Below are 14959 nucleotides of genomic sequence, written 5' to 3'. Positions count from 1 at the left end.
CAAAATGGCCAAGTGTTGGACGGAAGTACCAAACAACTCCTATATTTCTGTCTCTCTTCCATAAAATGAGAGAAAACATTTCGTACGCTCACTTTCATTCATCAATCCATGGAAATTATGCAAGTTATTTTTTTTTGTTAAAAACAGAACAAGTGTAATAAAGTAGCAAAAAGATTTCGGGAAGATTTAGCGCTACAAGTGGTTTTTGTATATAGAGCTGACAAGAGGCCAGAGCTGCAATTTGGGTCAAAAAAATTAAAAAAAAAGCTCCATTGCCGGGATTTGAACCCGGGTCGCCTGGGTGAAAGCCAGGTATCCTAACCGGGCTGGACGACAATGGATTGATGAATAGTTGTGGACTCCGGACTCTATATCACCTATGTGCAGTACGTGAGATGTAATATAATTCTATAGCCGTTTCCTTTCACACTCATATTTTCCTACGAGAAATAAATAAGGGAAAAGTATATTTTTTGTCCCTCTTATTCTCTCGAAAGTCTAGATTTGATCTTTCAACTCTAAAACCGGCAAAACTTAGTCCCTCAACTCTCTAAATCAGACAAGTTTAGTACCTCGTCTCAGCTGACCCGGTATGTTGCTGACTCAGCCCGGTTTTGACCAGTCTTTGCTGATGTGGCAAATTCCTCTCTCCTGCTTTTTCTATCTCTTTTTTCTCACATATCTCTCTCTCATGGGCATTTGATCGAGCAGCTCGCGTGCGCCTCTGCACTTCTGCCACCGGCACTACCTCATCGTGTCCGGCTACGCCGCACCGGCAAGGAGCACACCACCGGACGAACCTAGACGCGGCACCCCAACCTTGTCTCCCTCGTTTGCTATTGCTCCCAGCCTCCCAGGGCCAAGAGCGGCTTCTCGTCAAGATCGTGCATGGCGCCACCAGGGACCTCTGGCACCTGCACGAGGCGGTGACGCCGGTGGCGATCTACCGCGACATTCCAGCGTGACGCTCAGTCCATTCGTTCTCCTCGTCTAGGCGGAACAGAGCTGGGATCGAGGAGGTTAGAAAGACATGCATGGATAGGTGGGAGGAGCTGGCCGGTTGCTGGGCCGGGGAGATGAAATACAGTGAGCCCAGCAGGGCTGAGGCGGAGCTGTGCGTGCGGCCAGCCGCCAGCGGCGACGACGCGGCTCCGGAACAAGAGCCACCGCTGCCCTCCTCCGCCTTGCCATGCCACCGCTCACTACACCGTCACAATTCGCGCGCCCGTCGTACTTCTCGAGCTTGCGGCCTTCCTCCTCCCGTCAGGCACAACGCGCGGCTCACCGCGAAGTCTTGCGGTGGGGCTTAGGAGCGCTAGGTATGGCTGCGCGGACGCGACGGCTCACATGGTGAGCAGCCTCGCAGGTCGCAGCTGGCGGTGTTTGGGCTAGCGACGCACGCAGCAACAAGTATCAGCGTGCTGCGATCTGCAAGTGTTAGCATCATAGTTTTAAATAGCGCGCTAAGCATCTTAGCAGCAGACCTCTTCCAAATGCTATAGCGTGCTATAGCGGAGCTATAGCGGGCTATTTAAAATGTTTGTTCATTTGTTTGGACCAAAGTCTCTTAACGCAAGATCTTTTGTAAATGCTATAGCGGGCTATAGCGGAGCTATAGTGGGCTATTTAAAACAGTGGTTAGCATAGCAGACAGGGTGACCATTGGACGGCCGAGTGCAGCTCCAGCTAGCACGGATGGGGCAGACTTGGGATGGTAACTGAGGCACAACGGGTCAACGTCTATGGCCAGCCGGCCGGGTGTGCCTGCTCGGCGTGCTCAAAGGGAGCACGGTCAGGGGAGCAGCAGACCGGTGCTGGCGAGCATGGCTTTCACGGCCAGGCGACCGGCCGCCTCCACATCATGAAACGGTATCAATGAAGCGGTATGAAGGACTAAAGATATTCAGTTTAAACAGTTGAGGGACTAACGTTTGCTGGTTTCAAAGTTGAAGGACCATTTCTACATTTTCGAGAGAATTGAGGGACAAAAAATATACTTATCCCAATAAATAAATAACTGCTTACATCACCGAAATCGCATGTACATTACCACCTTCTGCGAACAAAAACACTGCGCTAACAACACACCACGGCTTCAACAATGCAGTAATGCACATGCCGACACTACAGGCTGCACATCAAAATCCCCTTTCGACAAAACAACAAATTATCCCCTTTCTATGGCAAGATTCAGCCTAAAACTGGAACAAAAGAAGAAAGAAAGAAAAATGAACATTGTCCTCACGCCAAAGGAGGATATCTGAACAGCAACTCGCCAAATGAAGGGGCGTCTACCTCCAGTATTTTTTTTTAGTTTCGACTACCTCCTGTTTTTAGAAGTACAAGGGGCACCGGACGGCGGCAATTCGGGTGTCGTCGCCCCTGTTTTGGCGCCATCAAGAGAAAGAATAATTTCGGATCCAGCCTATATCGGGGAGAACAAAAAGAGAAAAGGTGTCACCGTTGTGCAGTCGAGGGACGGATCTGAAATTGTTACTCAGCTGGCATGTGCCCCGGGTCGCGGTCGTCCGATCTGTTAACAAGGGGTAACACATCTTAAAAGACTATGAGAGACTCGTGCAATAAAAAATGTCAGCACCATGATTTAAGCCGTGGCGGATGGAGTAGAAAGGTGGTTCTCCTGGTGTTGAAGACTCGTGTCGCAGGCAAGTTTCAAGTTTCAATGCTTTCGTTTTAACTACCATGCGTATTTTCTGTCATAACTTGAAGATTGAGGCTGATTTGTGAGAGCTTCGCGATTTCACATGCCACAGTTAAGGTTAAATTCCAAATATTTCAAACATAGACATGCGAATGCACCTCCACAAATGGACTTACAGTTGTGAGATTGACATTCATTCACAATGTTTTCATTTTCATTATTTGTTTTTTTTTGTCAAGGACTTGGGGCTATTCGTAAGTCCTTCAGGCTTATGTTAGATTCACACCGAATGTGATTATGACATTCTTGTGGTTATTCTTGATTATGCCATTGTAGAAAGTCACTGTAACACAGGTCGTGCGCAATTTCTTAGATTGTGCCTTATAGAACTCTAAACATCTCCTTGAGGAAAAAAATAAATAACTCCAACATTTCCCCTGAACTCGTACTCTATGTTGTATTTTAGGGTTTTGGACCAAAAAATGCAGCTGAACTATCTCCCTATTGACCTCCAAAAGTAGAGACCCCCCCCCCTCTCCCAGGATTCCATCTCCTTTCTTCTTTCATCTAGGAACAAGGTGCCTCCTCACTCCCCTAACCCCAACCGCCACTAAACACCATGAAAATTTTCCTCCTGCCACTCCCGTGGAGTTCATCAGAGCTCGCCAGAGACTGCCGCTGGAGCTAGTCGGCTGTCGTCCGTTATTTTTACCCCTTTTAATGTGAAAAGGAGAAAAAAATAGTATGAGTTAAGGGGGCAGGGACGGTTGTGGTGTCCGTAAAAGAAGAGGTCCCCAAAGTAGGGACGCCCCCTCCTCAAAATGGGTTATGAGTGAAAATTTAGGGGGAAGGGTGATCAGCGTTCCTCTTATTACTCTCCAATTATTGATACTTTACTGACTTTATTTAGACCGAGGAGTCCTCCGTCTTCTTGCTTGTTAGCGTGGCGAAACCGTATCTGCATGTCGCCACACATGCGAGGGCTCTTACGAGGCAATGAGCCAAGGATGGAAAGAGGCGGGGACATGGGCGCAAGCATCAAGAGATCCCGGCGAGGAGGGGGTGTGAGAGTGGCGAGAGAGGAGCGTATGTGGCGGCGGCATGGGGTGAAATGGAGATAGAGGCAAGGACTAGGGTTTCTAACACCCCCCCCCCTTTATATGTACCTACCACTTGAGCATCAAAGGACTATTGACCACCAAAGAAAAGATCGGACGGTCAAGAGAATCTACGTGAGCTGGCTTATCTCACCTCCCCTCAATTATGATTTTATCATGGGTAATTATGAATAATATCCAGCTAAGGATCAAGTTGTTTTCTAGAATCTGCTGTTGGATTGCCATTGTACGGCACAATTGCTACCGTTTGAGTATAGCCAAAATAAAAAGCAGCCAAGCTGTTTTTCGAGGGAAGAATGTCAAGTTTAAACTTAACATAAATATTTAGTACTACTACACAAGGGCAGCAATTTTGGGTATATTCAATAATAAAAGTTGAAACGAGAAAGAAATTAAAAAAAAGGCTCCATTGCCGGGATTTGAACCCGGGTCGCCTGGGTGAAAGCCAGGTATCCTAACCGGGCTGGACGACAATGGACTGGTGACGTATTTCGATCTTCAAATTATCTAACTCCGCCCATAAATTTGGACTGATGACATGTCTGACGTAGGGATAAGGCGTGTCTGGTGGTGCCGGAGCGAGGTGCCGGGCGGCGCTCCGCTACTTTTCCCCGTCCCTGGAGAGTGAGCGCCGGCCAACAGGCCGGGCACCGTCAAGTCGGGCCTCACCGGAGGTCCTTCTTCCCGTTCCTGGAGGTTTGTCTCCGGTCTCAGCGGTCGATTCCCTTTGTTTTCTGAGCGCGGCGGAGAGAAGGATGCGACATGGGGAAAGGCAGCCGGGCGAGACGTGGCCCGGAGCTGCCGGCGCCGCCCTAAGCTCATGGGGAAAGATGTCTCATCCCTGTTCTCTCAGTTTCTCTGTTCAAATGGATTGGGGTTTCTGATTTTGCCTAGTTTGCTCACCGGCATGTTCTCCTTTGCGACACTAATCCCTTTTCTGAAGGCCATTTCTGTTCATGTTGTATGATTATGTATAGTAGCATAATACATTTTTCGAAAGCTAATATTTGTTTGGCTACTTACCTGAGCAAATCTTGTATGTTAATAAAAAAAGAAGAAAATTCTTGTTTTTTCTTTCTAAAAATAGATATTGGCCGAGAGACAATCAATTAGATTTTCTCTTTAGCGGGCATTTCCATATAGGACTTCTTATAATTATAATAAAACAAGCAGGTTATATAAAAAAACGCTTTTTTTGTCGATTATTTATCAAGAAAGAACAAAATGATTATATGATATATGTTTCATCTGATCCATGTCCTCTCTGACCTTTCATCAGCGGTTATACCTGAACATAGCAGAGCTGCTGCGAATCTGAGGAACTTCATCAGATCCTTTACATTCCAAAAAACAAGCTGAGGCAATATGTGCACCCGGTCCTGCATATCTTGGGTTCTGAGAATGTTGTCAGCTCATCAACTCAATAAGTGGCGTGGGTCTGGAATAAGTGCCCCAACTTTTCTTAACCTGGTGTAAGTGACTGAGGTTTTCTGTTTCTCTCTAAGGCTATAACATCTGTGCATTATCGATGCAGTAATATTGAGAAACCGACCAATGTCGTGCCAACCGGTTGTAATATTGGCAAACTGCGCCAACTATGTGTAACAATGGAAATCATGACCCTTTCATACTGCTTTATTACAAGTTACGTTACACTGTGTCACTATTCAACCTATAGTACCTCTATTCTTCAGTTCATTATACATACTGCTTCCAGTATCTACCTATCATGTTTTTCTATGCCTATGGCTCTATTTTTTACCCAACTTGCTGTCCTTTTCATCACTATCCTTATAGTATGTTGTTTATTGAATTGAAAGAAGTTACACGTTAATAGGACTGGATGTGCATTATTCTGCTGTAGTTATGGCAGGATGCAGTCTATCAGACAGTCTACTTATGTTACCATTCATCAGACCATCAGTGCATTTTCTCATTCTTTTTTCCCTTCAGTCTTGGGTTTGGCTTTCATTCTCTTTGTTCAGTCTTTATCTTTTTCTCGCTCTCTTTATTGAAGTATTATGCATTTACTTCATCCTTCTCTCACCAAAATGTATGCCAGATCTTTTCTCCATCAGCAGATGACAATCCTCAGTTTCCACTATTTTGCAGATGACAATCTTCAGTTGTCAATGCATTTTTGGGGGGCTTTTGGATTCCAATTTTGTCGGTTTTTTGCTGCCTTCCGATTTGGTGCGAATAAACAGAGCAGAAGGGGAGAGAGAGAGAGAGAGCAGTGGCTTTTGAGTGGATCACTTCAGTTTTCAGGCGTTAGCTTATCCCAAACAGACAGAATTTAAAGCTAAGTTTGGGATTTGGAACCAGAGCAGGCCTACAATAATCAAAATCAAAATTTGACTGAGACCCAAATCAAATTCAGTCTAATGATCGTTAGACACGCCCAACTACAATGATCTATCACCGGTGACAAACTAGCAATCAGCCAATAAGTTTGGAAGTTGGAACTGATGAGTGAGACCCAAGTTCAGAATCAAAATTTGACCGAGACCCAAAATCAACATCAAGCTTTGACTGAGATCAAAATCAAATCCAGTCAACTGATGACTGACTGACACTCCCAACTACAGTAATCTGTCGCAGATTCACTGGTTACAGACTGCAGTTGAAACGGCTGCAGTTTACTTCTTGCTGTTGAGACGGCATATCACCTGCAGCTGCAGGTGGTCGTCGCCGGAGACGTGGAGGTGCAGGCGGAGGTCGGACAGCAGCTCCTGCCTGGCCCAGGTCAGCGGCCCCTTGGCGTGGAACGCCTTGATGACGCTCACGTAGGCCTCCAGCTCCAGACCATGGATGCGGTGCTCATGCTCCTCACTTTGCTGATGCTCACCTGCATATTGCACTTTGCGGCATTAATCCCTTTTCTTGAAGCTAAAGGCCATTTTTGCTCATGTTTGTGGTAGCATCAATACATTAGCCGAGAAAAATGTAGGTAGACTAAAGAACAAAATGATTATATGGTATGCTTTGTCTGATTGTTTTCCTTTCTGACCTTTCAATTGGTTGACAAAATACCGGTGTTCTTTCGTCAATACCTGAATAAGTCATACTGTCTAGGACATACCAGAGTTGCTGAGAATCTGAGGAACTCCATCAGATCTTTGTAGTTTTAGAGACACAAGTTGAGACAATATGTGCTAGCCAGTCCTGTGCATGTTGGGTTCTGAGGATGTTATCAGCTCAGCAACTCAGTAAGTGGCGTCGGTCTGGAGGCCCTAACTTTTCTTAACCTGGTGTAACTTGTAAGTGAATGAGATTTTCTGCTTTTTTTCCTGTAAGGCTGTAATAACATCTGTGCATGTATTGTCAATGCAGTAAATATTGAGAAACTAAACAATGCCATGCAAATCATTTGTAATATTTGCAAATTGCGCCAATTATGTTTAAATAGCACAAATCTTGACCCACTCGTTGCTCTTGATTGATAGATGTTTTTCATGTTTGCATCATGAATTTGATAATCTTTTTGAACTTCTGATTTACTGGAAATGTTCTAGTCAATGCTCGAATATTTTGTTCATTCCATCAGTTTATTACTTCAGTCGTTGTTCAGTCCATCACTTGTATCGGAGTATCTGTCTTTCATGATTTTCTATGACCCATGGCTCTATTTTTTAACCCAACTTGCTCTATTGACTTGAAGATAAATTTCTAAGTTAATAGGATTGGATTGGATGTGTATTATTCAGCTGTAGTTATGGTAGGATGCAGTGTATCAGCCTAGACAGTCTACTTATGTTACCAGTCATCAGACCTTCAGTTGATTTTCTCATTCTTTTTCCCTTGTCATGGGTTTGTTTTTCATTCTCTTTCTTCGGTCTTTATCTTTTGATCATTCTCTTTATTGAAGAATTTTGCATCACAATATGTCAGGTCTTTGTCACATACTCACATCACAATATATGTCAACTATCTTCTCCATCAGCAGATGAATCTTCAGTTTCCACTATTTTTTCACTATTTTCTTGCTGCTCTACTAATCTTTTCTTTAGTTTTCCATACATTTTTGTGGAGACTTTTGGATTTTGTCTATTATTTGGAGCCTTCCAATTTGGTGAGCTGCTAATATAAAGATCTCAGTGGTTGAGTCCACCGTCAGGGCTATCCCAAACGCCACAGAATCTAAGATATAAGTTTGGAAGTTGGAACTGATGAGTGAGAGCCAAATTCAAAATCAAAATTTGGCTGAGATCCAAATCAAAATCAAAATTTTATTGAGACCCAAATCTAACTTGGTCTAATAAGTTTACATTAGACACTCCCAACTACAATGATCTATCACCGGTGACAAACTAGCAATCAATAATAAGTTTGGAAGTTAAAACATGACAGAGACCCAAAATCAAAGTCAAAATATGACTGAGATCCAAATCAAATTCAGTCAACTGATGACTGACACTCCCAACTATAGTAATCTATCACAGATTCACGGGTGACAAACTAGCAATCAAAATCACAATTTGACTGAGACCCAAATCAATTTCAGTCTAATGATCATTAGACACTCCCAACTACAATGATCTATATATCACCGGTGACAAATTATATAGCAATCGGCAATAAGTTTGAAATTAAGCTGGAACTGATCGATGGCTGGGACCCAAATTCAGAATCAAAATTTGACTGAATCAAAATCAAACTTTGACTGAGATCCAAATCAAATTCAGTCAACTGATGACTGACTTGACACTCACAACTACGTACAGTAGTAATCTATCACAGATTGACAGGTTACAAACTACAGCAATCAGCAATAGCCGCCGTTGAATTGAAACGCCTGCAGTTTTTTTTACTTCTTCCCCTTGAGACGCCAAATCGCCTGCAGGTGCTCGTCGCTGGAGACGTGGAGCTGCAGGCGGAGGTCGGACAGCAGCTCCTCCTTGGCCCAGGTCAGCGGCCCCGTGAAGTAGAAGGCCTTCATGACGCTCACGTAGGCCTCCAGCTCCAGGCCATGGACGCGGTGATCATGCTCCTCCACTTGCTCATTCTGCTCCTCTTCCTCGTCCGCCGCCGGGCGGTGGCGCATTCCCGCGCTGCCACGGGACTCGGTCCTCTCCTCGGAATCTTGCTCCTCTTCCTTGCAGCTCGGCGGCGACTGCACTTCTTGATTTTCTTGGCAATGCTCGGCGGTCGGGGGAACTGCACGAGCGCCGCCGTTGCTGTTGCTGTTGCTTCCCCCACTGCTGCTGCTGTCTCCGTCCGACGACGACGACGGATCAGACTTGCTACTGTTGGAATCGTCGTCGCTGTCGCTGTCCGTTCCTCCTCCGACCACGTCAATTTCTTCATTGTTGGGTTTATCATGATTGCTAGTCTCCTGCTCCCGTTTCTTGAGGTAATGGCTTGGGTGTTCATCCATCACCTCTATGTTGTTGTCATGGTACCTTGCTGCGGGCTCTCTCTTGGCCAAGAAGACGTTGCCCTGAAATCTCTTGACGTCCCTGACTATGTCGGCGTCCACCGCGTAGTTGCTCCTCTTTGTCTTGCCCAGATTGAGATTGGTGGCATGCGCGGCGAACTTGCCGCCTCCATTGATATTGGCTTTGCTTTTGATGTTCTTGCCGGCGACGGGGCGCCATGGCTGGGCGCTCTCGACGGGGATTTTCTCACCCTGGAGCGAAGAGAAAGAAGAAGAGGGCAAGACGCCGTCAGTGAAAACAAGAATCTGCAGACGTACGTAACTGAATCTAAGAGAGGAGGCCGCGCGCGCGTGTGGAGAAGATGAAGGGGACGACGATGGCGTTACCTTCTGAATGACAACCCAGCCTTTCTCCCCTCCCTCGTATGCCATACGGGGGCGTAGCACGCTCAGGTCCGCCGCAAGGACCTCGGTCGAGCCGGCGATCTTGACCTCGAACTGACCGTGGCCGGCGGCGCCCACGACCTTGGCGCGCTTCCACAGGTTGCTGTGCAACACCTCAACGGAGTCGCCGGCGGCAAGGTCCGCCGGCAGCTTGACGGATGGATCCGGAAGCGGCCGGACGTCCGTCCTCCGGATGCGCTCGGAGTCTGGGCCGCCATCGAACCACCGCAGCACGTACGAGTGTCCGTTGCCCCAGATCACCTCGCCGGCACGCCACGCGTACACCTCACCCGCCGCGTCGATGAAGATCTTCGCCTCCAGGTGCATACCTCGGGTGACCCTCATGGCCGATCGATCCCCTCTCATGAGTTCTCTCTGGATTTGTGCGCCGCCGCAATCACGGGGGATTTCCTGGAGCTCGCGGCCGTATATATAATCTCGGCGAGAGGGATCGATCCGATGCGAGTCGGGGCGCCGAGTTCTTGGGCGACGCGAACTCGGCCGATCGAGTTGCGGCGTGTTCGATATGGAAAGGGCTCCTCGATCGACTCGGAACCGACGCGGAATCCAACACGACCCCCGACGAAAACCTCACGCGGAATCTAATTAACCGACCATGGATTAACCTGCTCGCGCCGGCGGGATGGTGTTGGGAAGGAGCGGAGTAGGGTTCGGCGGAAGGAACCGCCGGCGGCGGCCCAAACTTAGGGCATCTCTAGTCTCTATCCCTGGAAACCAATCGTTTAACTTCTCAATAAGGAACCTTTTGAGGAGTTGTACCCTGACTAAACCACCCCTAAAGAAACTTCTCAAAAAATTGAGGGGTTAAGCCTCAAAAGATGCCCTTTTCTGCTCCAATTCGGACAATCACTCGAGTCCTCCCTAAATCCTATTTCCCCTCCTCTCCCCAAAATTAATGGTGCAATGGACGACGATGCCCGATTGGACCCGGTATAAATCCTCGGCGTCGACGCCCCCTCCCTCCCGCCACCACAAGCCGGCCGCCGCCCATCCCTCCCACCACCACCACCACCACAAAACCCTAACCCGAGCCGGTCGCGGCCCCCCACCCCCCCCCCCGACAAGACCCTAACCCGAGCCGGTCGCCCCCCCCCACACACACAAGACCCTAACCCGAGCCGGTCGCCCCCCCCCCCCCCCACACACACAAGACCCTAACCCGAGTCGGTCGCGGCCCATCCCCCCCCCCACACACACACACAAAACCCTAACCTGAGCCGGTCGCGGCCCATCCTCCCCTCCCCCCACAAAACCCTAACCTGAACCGGTCGAGGCCCATCCCCTTCCCCCAAACCCTAGCTCGAGCTGGTTGCGGCCCATCCCCCTCCCCTCCCCCAATCGCCAACGTGCCTCCACGTTGCTTGCCACCACACGAGCTCTCTCGCAAGGTGAGGCCATGGTTCGCACGCGACCCATGGTGTCGGGGAGCATCGCCCTCGCGCAGATTGGAGCTTCTCATCCTCATAAAAAAACTCTATATGGTACTATAATTGTTGGTTTAGATGCAAAGGTGCATCCCAGTATACTTGATAGGCTACTATTGTTGTTGGTTTAGCCGCAAGTTTGTGAGTTCGTCCACCGAAGGGGTTTCAATGCTACTTCAAGTTTTACCATTTCAATACCCCTACTTTCAGAATTTTCAAAATATGTAGCATCTCTTCTTGTTGTTCTCTCTCTCTCTCACGTCTAGCTGTAAGAATGGCAATCATCCTATCATTATTAATTTATTATCAAAAATAACTTGAATAACTTTAAGAGATTTAGACATATCATATTTGGGCAAAGCTTTAATCTCAAGTATTTCAGCATTAGGATCAAAGTATCAATCTTAAGCATCCCATTTTCTAGATTATCCAATTTATTGCTAAAACATTTCTGAAATCCTTTTGACTATCAATAAAGTCCTTCATAACACTTTCTAGTTCATAAGGCACACTTTTATTACCATAAAAAATTCTAAAATTGTTTTGAGAATAGTCTAGCATAATTATTATTACCATCAAAATTGTTTCTATAAGCATTATTAGCAAAGTTGTTTAACATCCAATTGTTCATTCCTACCTCCGACCCATAATAAGTGACATGGTTTTGAACTGAATCGCGGGGAGTACTTTGTTCAACAAGTGCAAGAAGAGAAACATCCTTGACATCACTAGGAGCATGTTTAGAAGCAAGCATAAAACAATCATATGTATTTTATCATTCAAACTCGAGATCTCCCCACAAATTTGACCTTCTTACAAGTTGGAGCTCTTTCAGTATACCATTGGGTGCAGTTTGAAGTAATTTCATCAAAAGTCTGATGGCACTCCGCAAATTAGTAGCCATAAAAATACCACATGTAGCGAAGTCTAGAAGATTTCTGGGCATATACTTAATGACAGTCTAGATATTTTGTATAATCATCCACTTGCTTAAATCATGAGTGGGAAAATTCTTAGTCATAGATTTTTCACATTTCCCAAGCTTGAGCCACATGCTCATGCTCAAATTGTTAAAAGTTCATGATAAGATTACTTAATTTTATGATTTTAGCAGGAAGATAATATTTACCGATAAACCCATTCTGACATTTAGTCCAAGAATCAATGTTATTTGTAGGCAATGATGGAAACCATTCTTTTGATTTTTCTCATAATAAAAAAGGGGAGGGTTTTAACTTAACCACATGAGCTTCCACTTATTTATATTTTTGCATATCACATAGATCAACAAAATCATTGAGATAAGAATCATCATCCTCAATATAAGAACCAAAAAATTGTTCTTCCATTATCAAGTTAAACGAAGCAGGTTTGATTTCCTAAGATTCAACACTAGTGGTTGATGGAGCAATTGGTGTACTAATATAATCATTGTTATTAGCACTCATGAAACCACAAAGTTTGGTATTTTTAGGTGTGGTATACATATTTTCATGTTAAAACAAAAGTAACTACTTGTTGGGAAATGTAGCAGAAATTCAAAATTTTCTACGCATCACCAAGATCAATCTATGGAGAGACTAGCAACGAGAGAGAGGGGAGTGCATCTTCATACCCTTGAAGATCGTGATGCGGAAGCGTTACAAGAACGCGGTTGGTGGAGTCGTACACGCAGCGATTCAGATCGCGGTCGATTTCGATCTAAGCGCCGAACGGACGGCGCCTCCGCGTTCAACACACGTACAGCCCGGGGATGTCTCCTCCTTCTTGATCCAGCAAGGGGAGAGGAGAAGTTGAGGGAGAACTCCGACAACACGACGGCGTGGTGGTGGTGGAGCTCGTGGTTCTCCAGGAGGGCTTTGCCAAGCACTACGGAGGAGGAGGGGGTGTTGGAGGAGGGAGAGGGCTGTGCCAGGGAAGAGGTGCGGCTGCCCTCCCACCCCTCCACTATATATAGGGGCAAGGGGAGAGGGGTAGGTGCCCTAGGGTTTCCCCTAGGGGGCGGCGGCCAAGCAGATTGGATCTCCCTAGGGAAAATCCTAGGGAGACTTGCCCCCCAAGCCAAGCAGGTGGAGGATTGCCTTCCAAGCCAGGTGGAGGCGCCCCACCTCCTCAAATAACGTGGGAAAGGGTGTGGGGGGAGCACCACCCCTTAGTGGGCTGGTTTGCTCCTTCACCTTTGGCCCATGAGGTCCTCCAACACTTGTCGGGGCTGTTGGGGAACGTTGCAGAAAATTAAAAATTTTCCTACGGTTTCACCAAGATCCATCTATGAGTTCGTCTAAGCAACGAGTCAAGGGAGTGAGTTTGCATCTACATACCACTTGTAGATCGCGTACGGAAGCGTTAGATGGAGCGGTGATGATGGAGTCGTACTCGCCGTGATTCAGATCACCGGAGATCCTAGCGTCGAACGGACGGCACCTCCGCATTCAACACACGTACGGTGCGTGTGACGTCTCCTCCTTCTTGATCCAGCAAGGGGGAAGGAGAGGTTGATGATGATGGCTCCAGCAGCAACACAACGGTGTGGTGGTGGTGGAACAGCAGCACTCCGGCAGGGCTTCGCCAAGCACGCGACGGAGGAGGAAGAGGTGTAGCAGGGGGAGGGGGCGCCAGGACTTCAGGGTGCGGCTGCCCCTCTCCCCCTCCCTTTATATAGGCCCCCAGGGGGGGCGCCGGCCCTGGGAGATTCAATCTCCCAAGGGGGCGACGGCCAAGGGGGGAGGAGTGCCCCCCAAGGCATGTGGTGCGCCCCCCCACCCTAGGGTTTCAACCCTAGGCGCAGGGGGTGGGCCTAGGGGGGCGCACCAGCCCACTATGGGCTGGCTCCTCTCCCACTTAAGCCCATGGGGCCCTTCAGGATGGGTGGCCCCACCCGGTGGACCCCCGGACCCTTCCGGTGGTCCCGGTACAATACCGGGTGACCCCGAAACTTTCCCGATGGCCGAAATACCACTTCCTATATATAATTCTTTACCTCCGGACCATTCTGAAACTCCTCGTGACGTCCGGGATCTCATACGGGACTCCGAACAACATTCGGTATACTGCATACTCATATTCATACAACCCTAGCGTCACCGAACCTTAAGTGTGTAGACCCTACGGGTTCGGGAGACACGTAGACATGACCGAGACGGCTCTCGGGCAATAACCAACAGCGGGATCTGGATACCCATGTTGGCTCCCACATGCTCCTCGATGATCTCATCGGATGAACCACGATGTCGAGGATTCGAACAACCCCGTATACAATTCCCTTTGTCATTCGGTACGTTACATGCCCAAGACTCGATCGTCGGTATCCCAATACCTCGTTCAGTCTCGTTACCGGCAAGTCACTTTACTCGTACTGTAATGCATGATCCCGTGACCAAACACTTGGTCACTTTGAGCTCATTATGATGATGCATTACCGAGTGGGCCCAGAGATACCTCTCCGTCATACGGAGTGACAAATCCCAGTCTCGATCCGTGTCAACCCAACAGACACTTTCGGAGATACCTGTAGTGCACCTTTATAGTCACCCAGTTACGTTGTGACGTTTGGTACACCCAAAGCACTCCTACGGTATCCGGGAGTTACACGATCTCATGGTCTAAGGAAGAGATACTTGACATTGAAAAAGCTCTAGCAAAACGAACTACACGATCTTGTGCTATGCTTAGGATTGGGTCTTGTCCATCACATCATTCTCCTAATGATGTGATCCCGTTGTCAATGACATCTAATGTCCATAGTCAGGAAACCATGACTATCTGTTGACCAATGAGCTAGTCAACTAGAGGCTCACTAGGGACATGTTATGGTCTATGTATTCACACGTGTATTACGATTTCCGGATAATACAATTATAGCATGAATAAAAGACAATTATCATGAACAAGGAAATATAATAATAATGCTTTT

General features: G+C 47.3%; 1 protein-coding gene, 1 long non-coding RNA gene and 2 other non-coding genes across 4 annotated transcripts; 1 reads left to right on the top strand and 3 right to left on the bottom strand.

The window, feature by feature from the left end:
* Nucleotides 1-267: 267 nt before the first annotated feature.
* TRNAE-UUC (transfer RNA glutamic acid (anticodon UUC)) lies at nt 268-341 on the bottom strand. Its single transcript has one exon. It is a non-coding gene; the product is annotated as a tRNA-Glu (tRNA).
* A 3843-nt stretch (nt 342-4184) lies between these two features.
* TRNAE-UUC (transfer RNA glutamic acid (anticodon UUC)) lies at nt 4185-4258 on the bottom strand. The gene has a single exon. It is a non-coding gene; the product is annotated as a tRNA-Glu (tRNA).
* Nucleotides 4249-5499, top strand: LOC123105775 (uncharacterized). The gene is made up of 2 exons (XR_006451003.1): nt 4249-4476; nt 5060-5499. It is a non-coding gene; the product is annotated as an uncharacterized lncRNA (long non-coding RNA).
* Nucleotides 5500-8381: 2882 nt separating this feature from the next.
* Nucleotides 8382-10353, bottom strand: LOC123105763 (uncharacterized). Its single transcript, XM_044527911.1, has 2 exons — nt 9545-10353; nt 8382-9409 (listed from the first exon to the last, which is right to left on the bottom strand). Exons 1-2 carry the CDS (start codon nt 9965-9967, stop codon nt 8588-8590), a joined length of 1245 nt encoding a protein of 414 aa, XP_044383846.1. The 5' UTR covers nt 9968-10353; the 3' UTR covers nt 8382-8587.
* Between the last annotated feature and the right edge of the window lie 4606 nt (nt 10354-14959).

This window comes from Triticum aestivum, chromosome 1B (genome assembly GCF_018294505.1).
Source record: "Triticum aestivum cultivar Chinese Spring chromosome 1B, IWGSC CS RefSeq v2.1, whole genome shotgun sequence".
NCBI lineage: Eukaryota > Viridiplantae > Streptophyta > Magnoliopsida > Poales > Poaceae > Triticum > Triticum aestivum.
The sequence above is the reverse complement of the archived record's forward strand: the minus strand, read 5'-3'. Positions and strand labels throughout refer to the sequence as shown.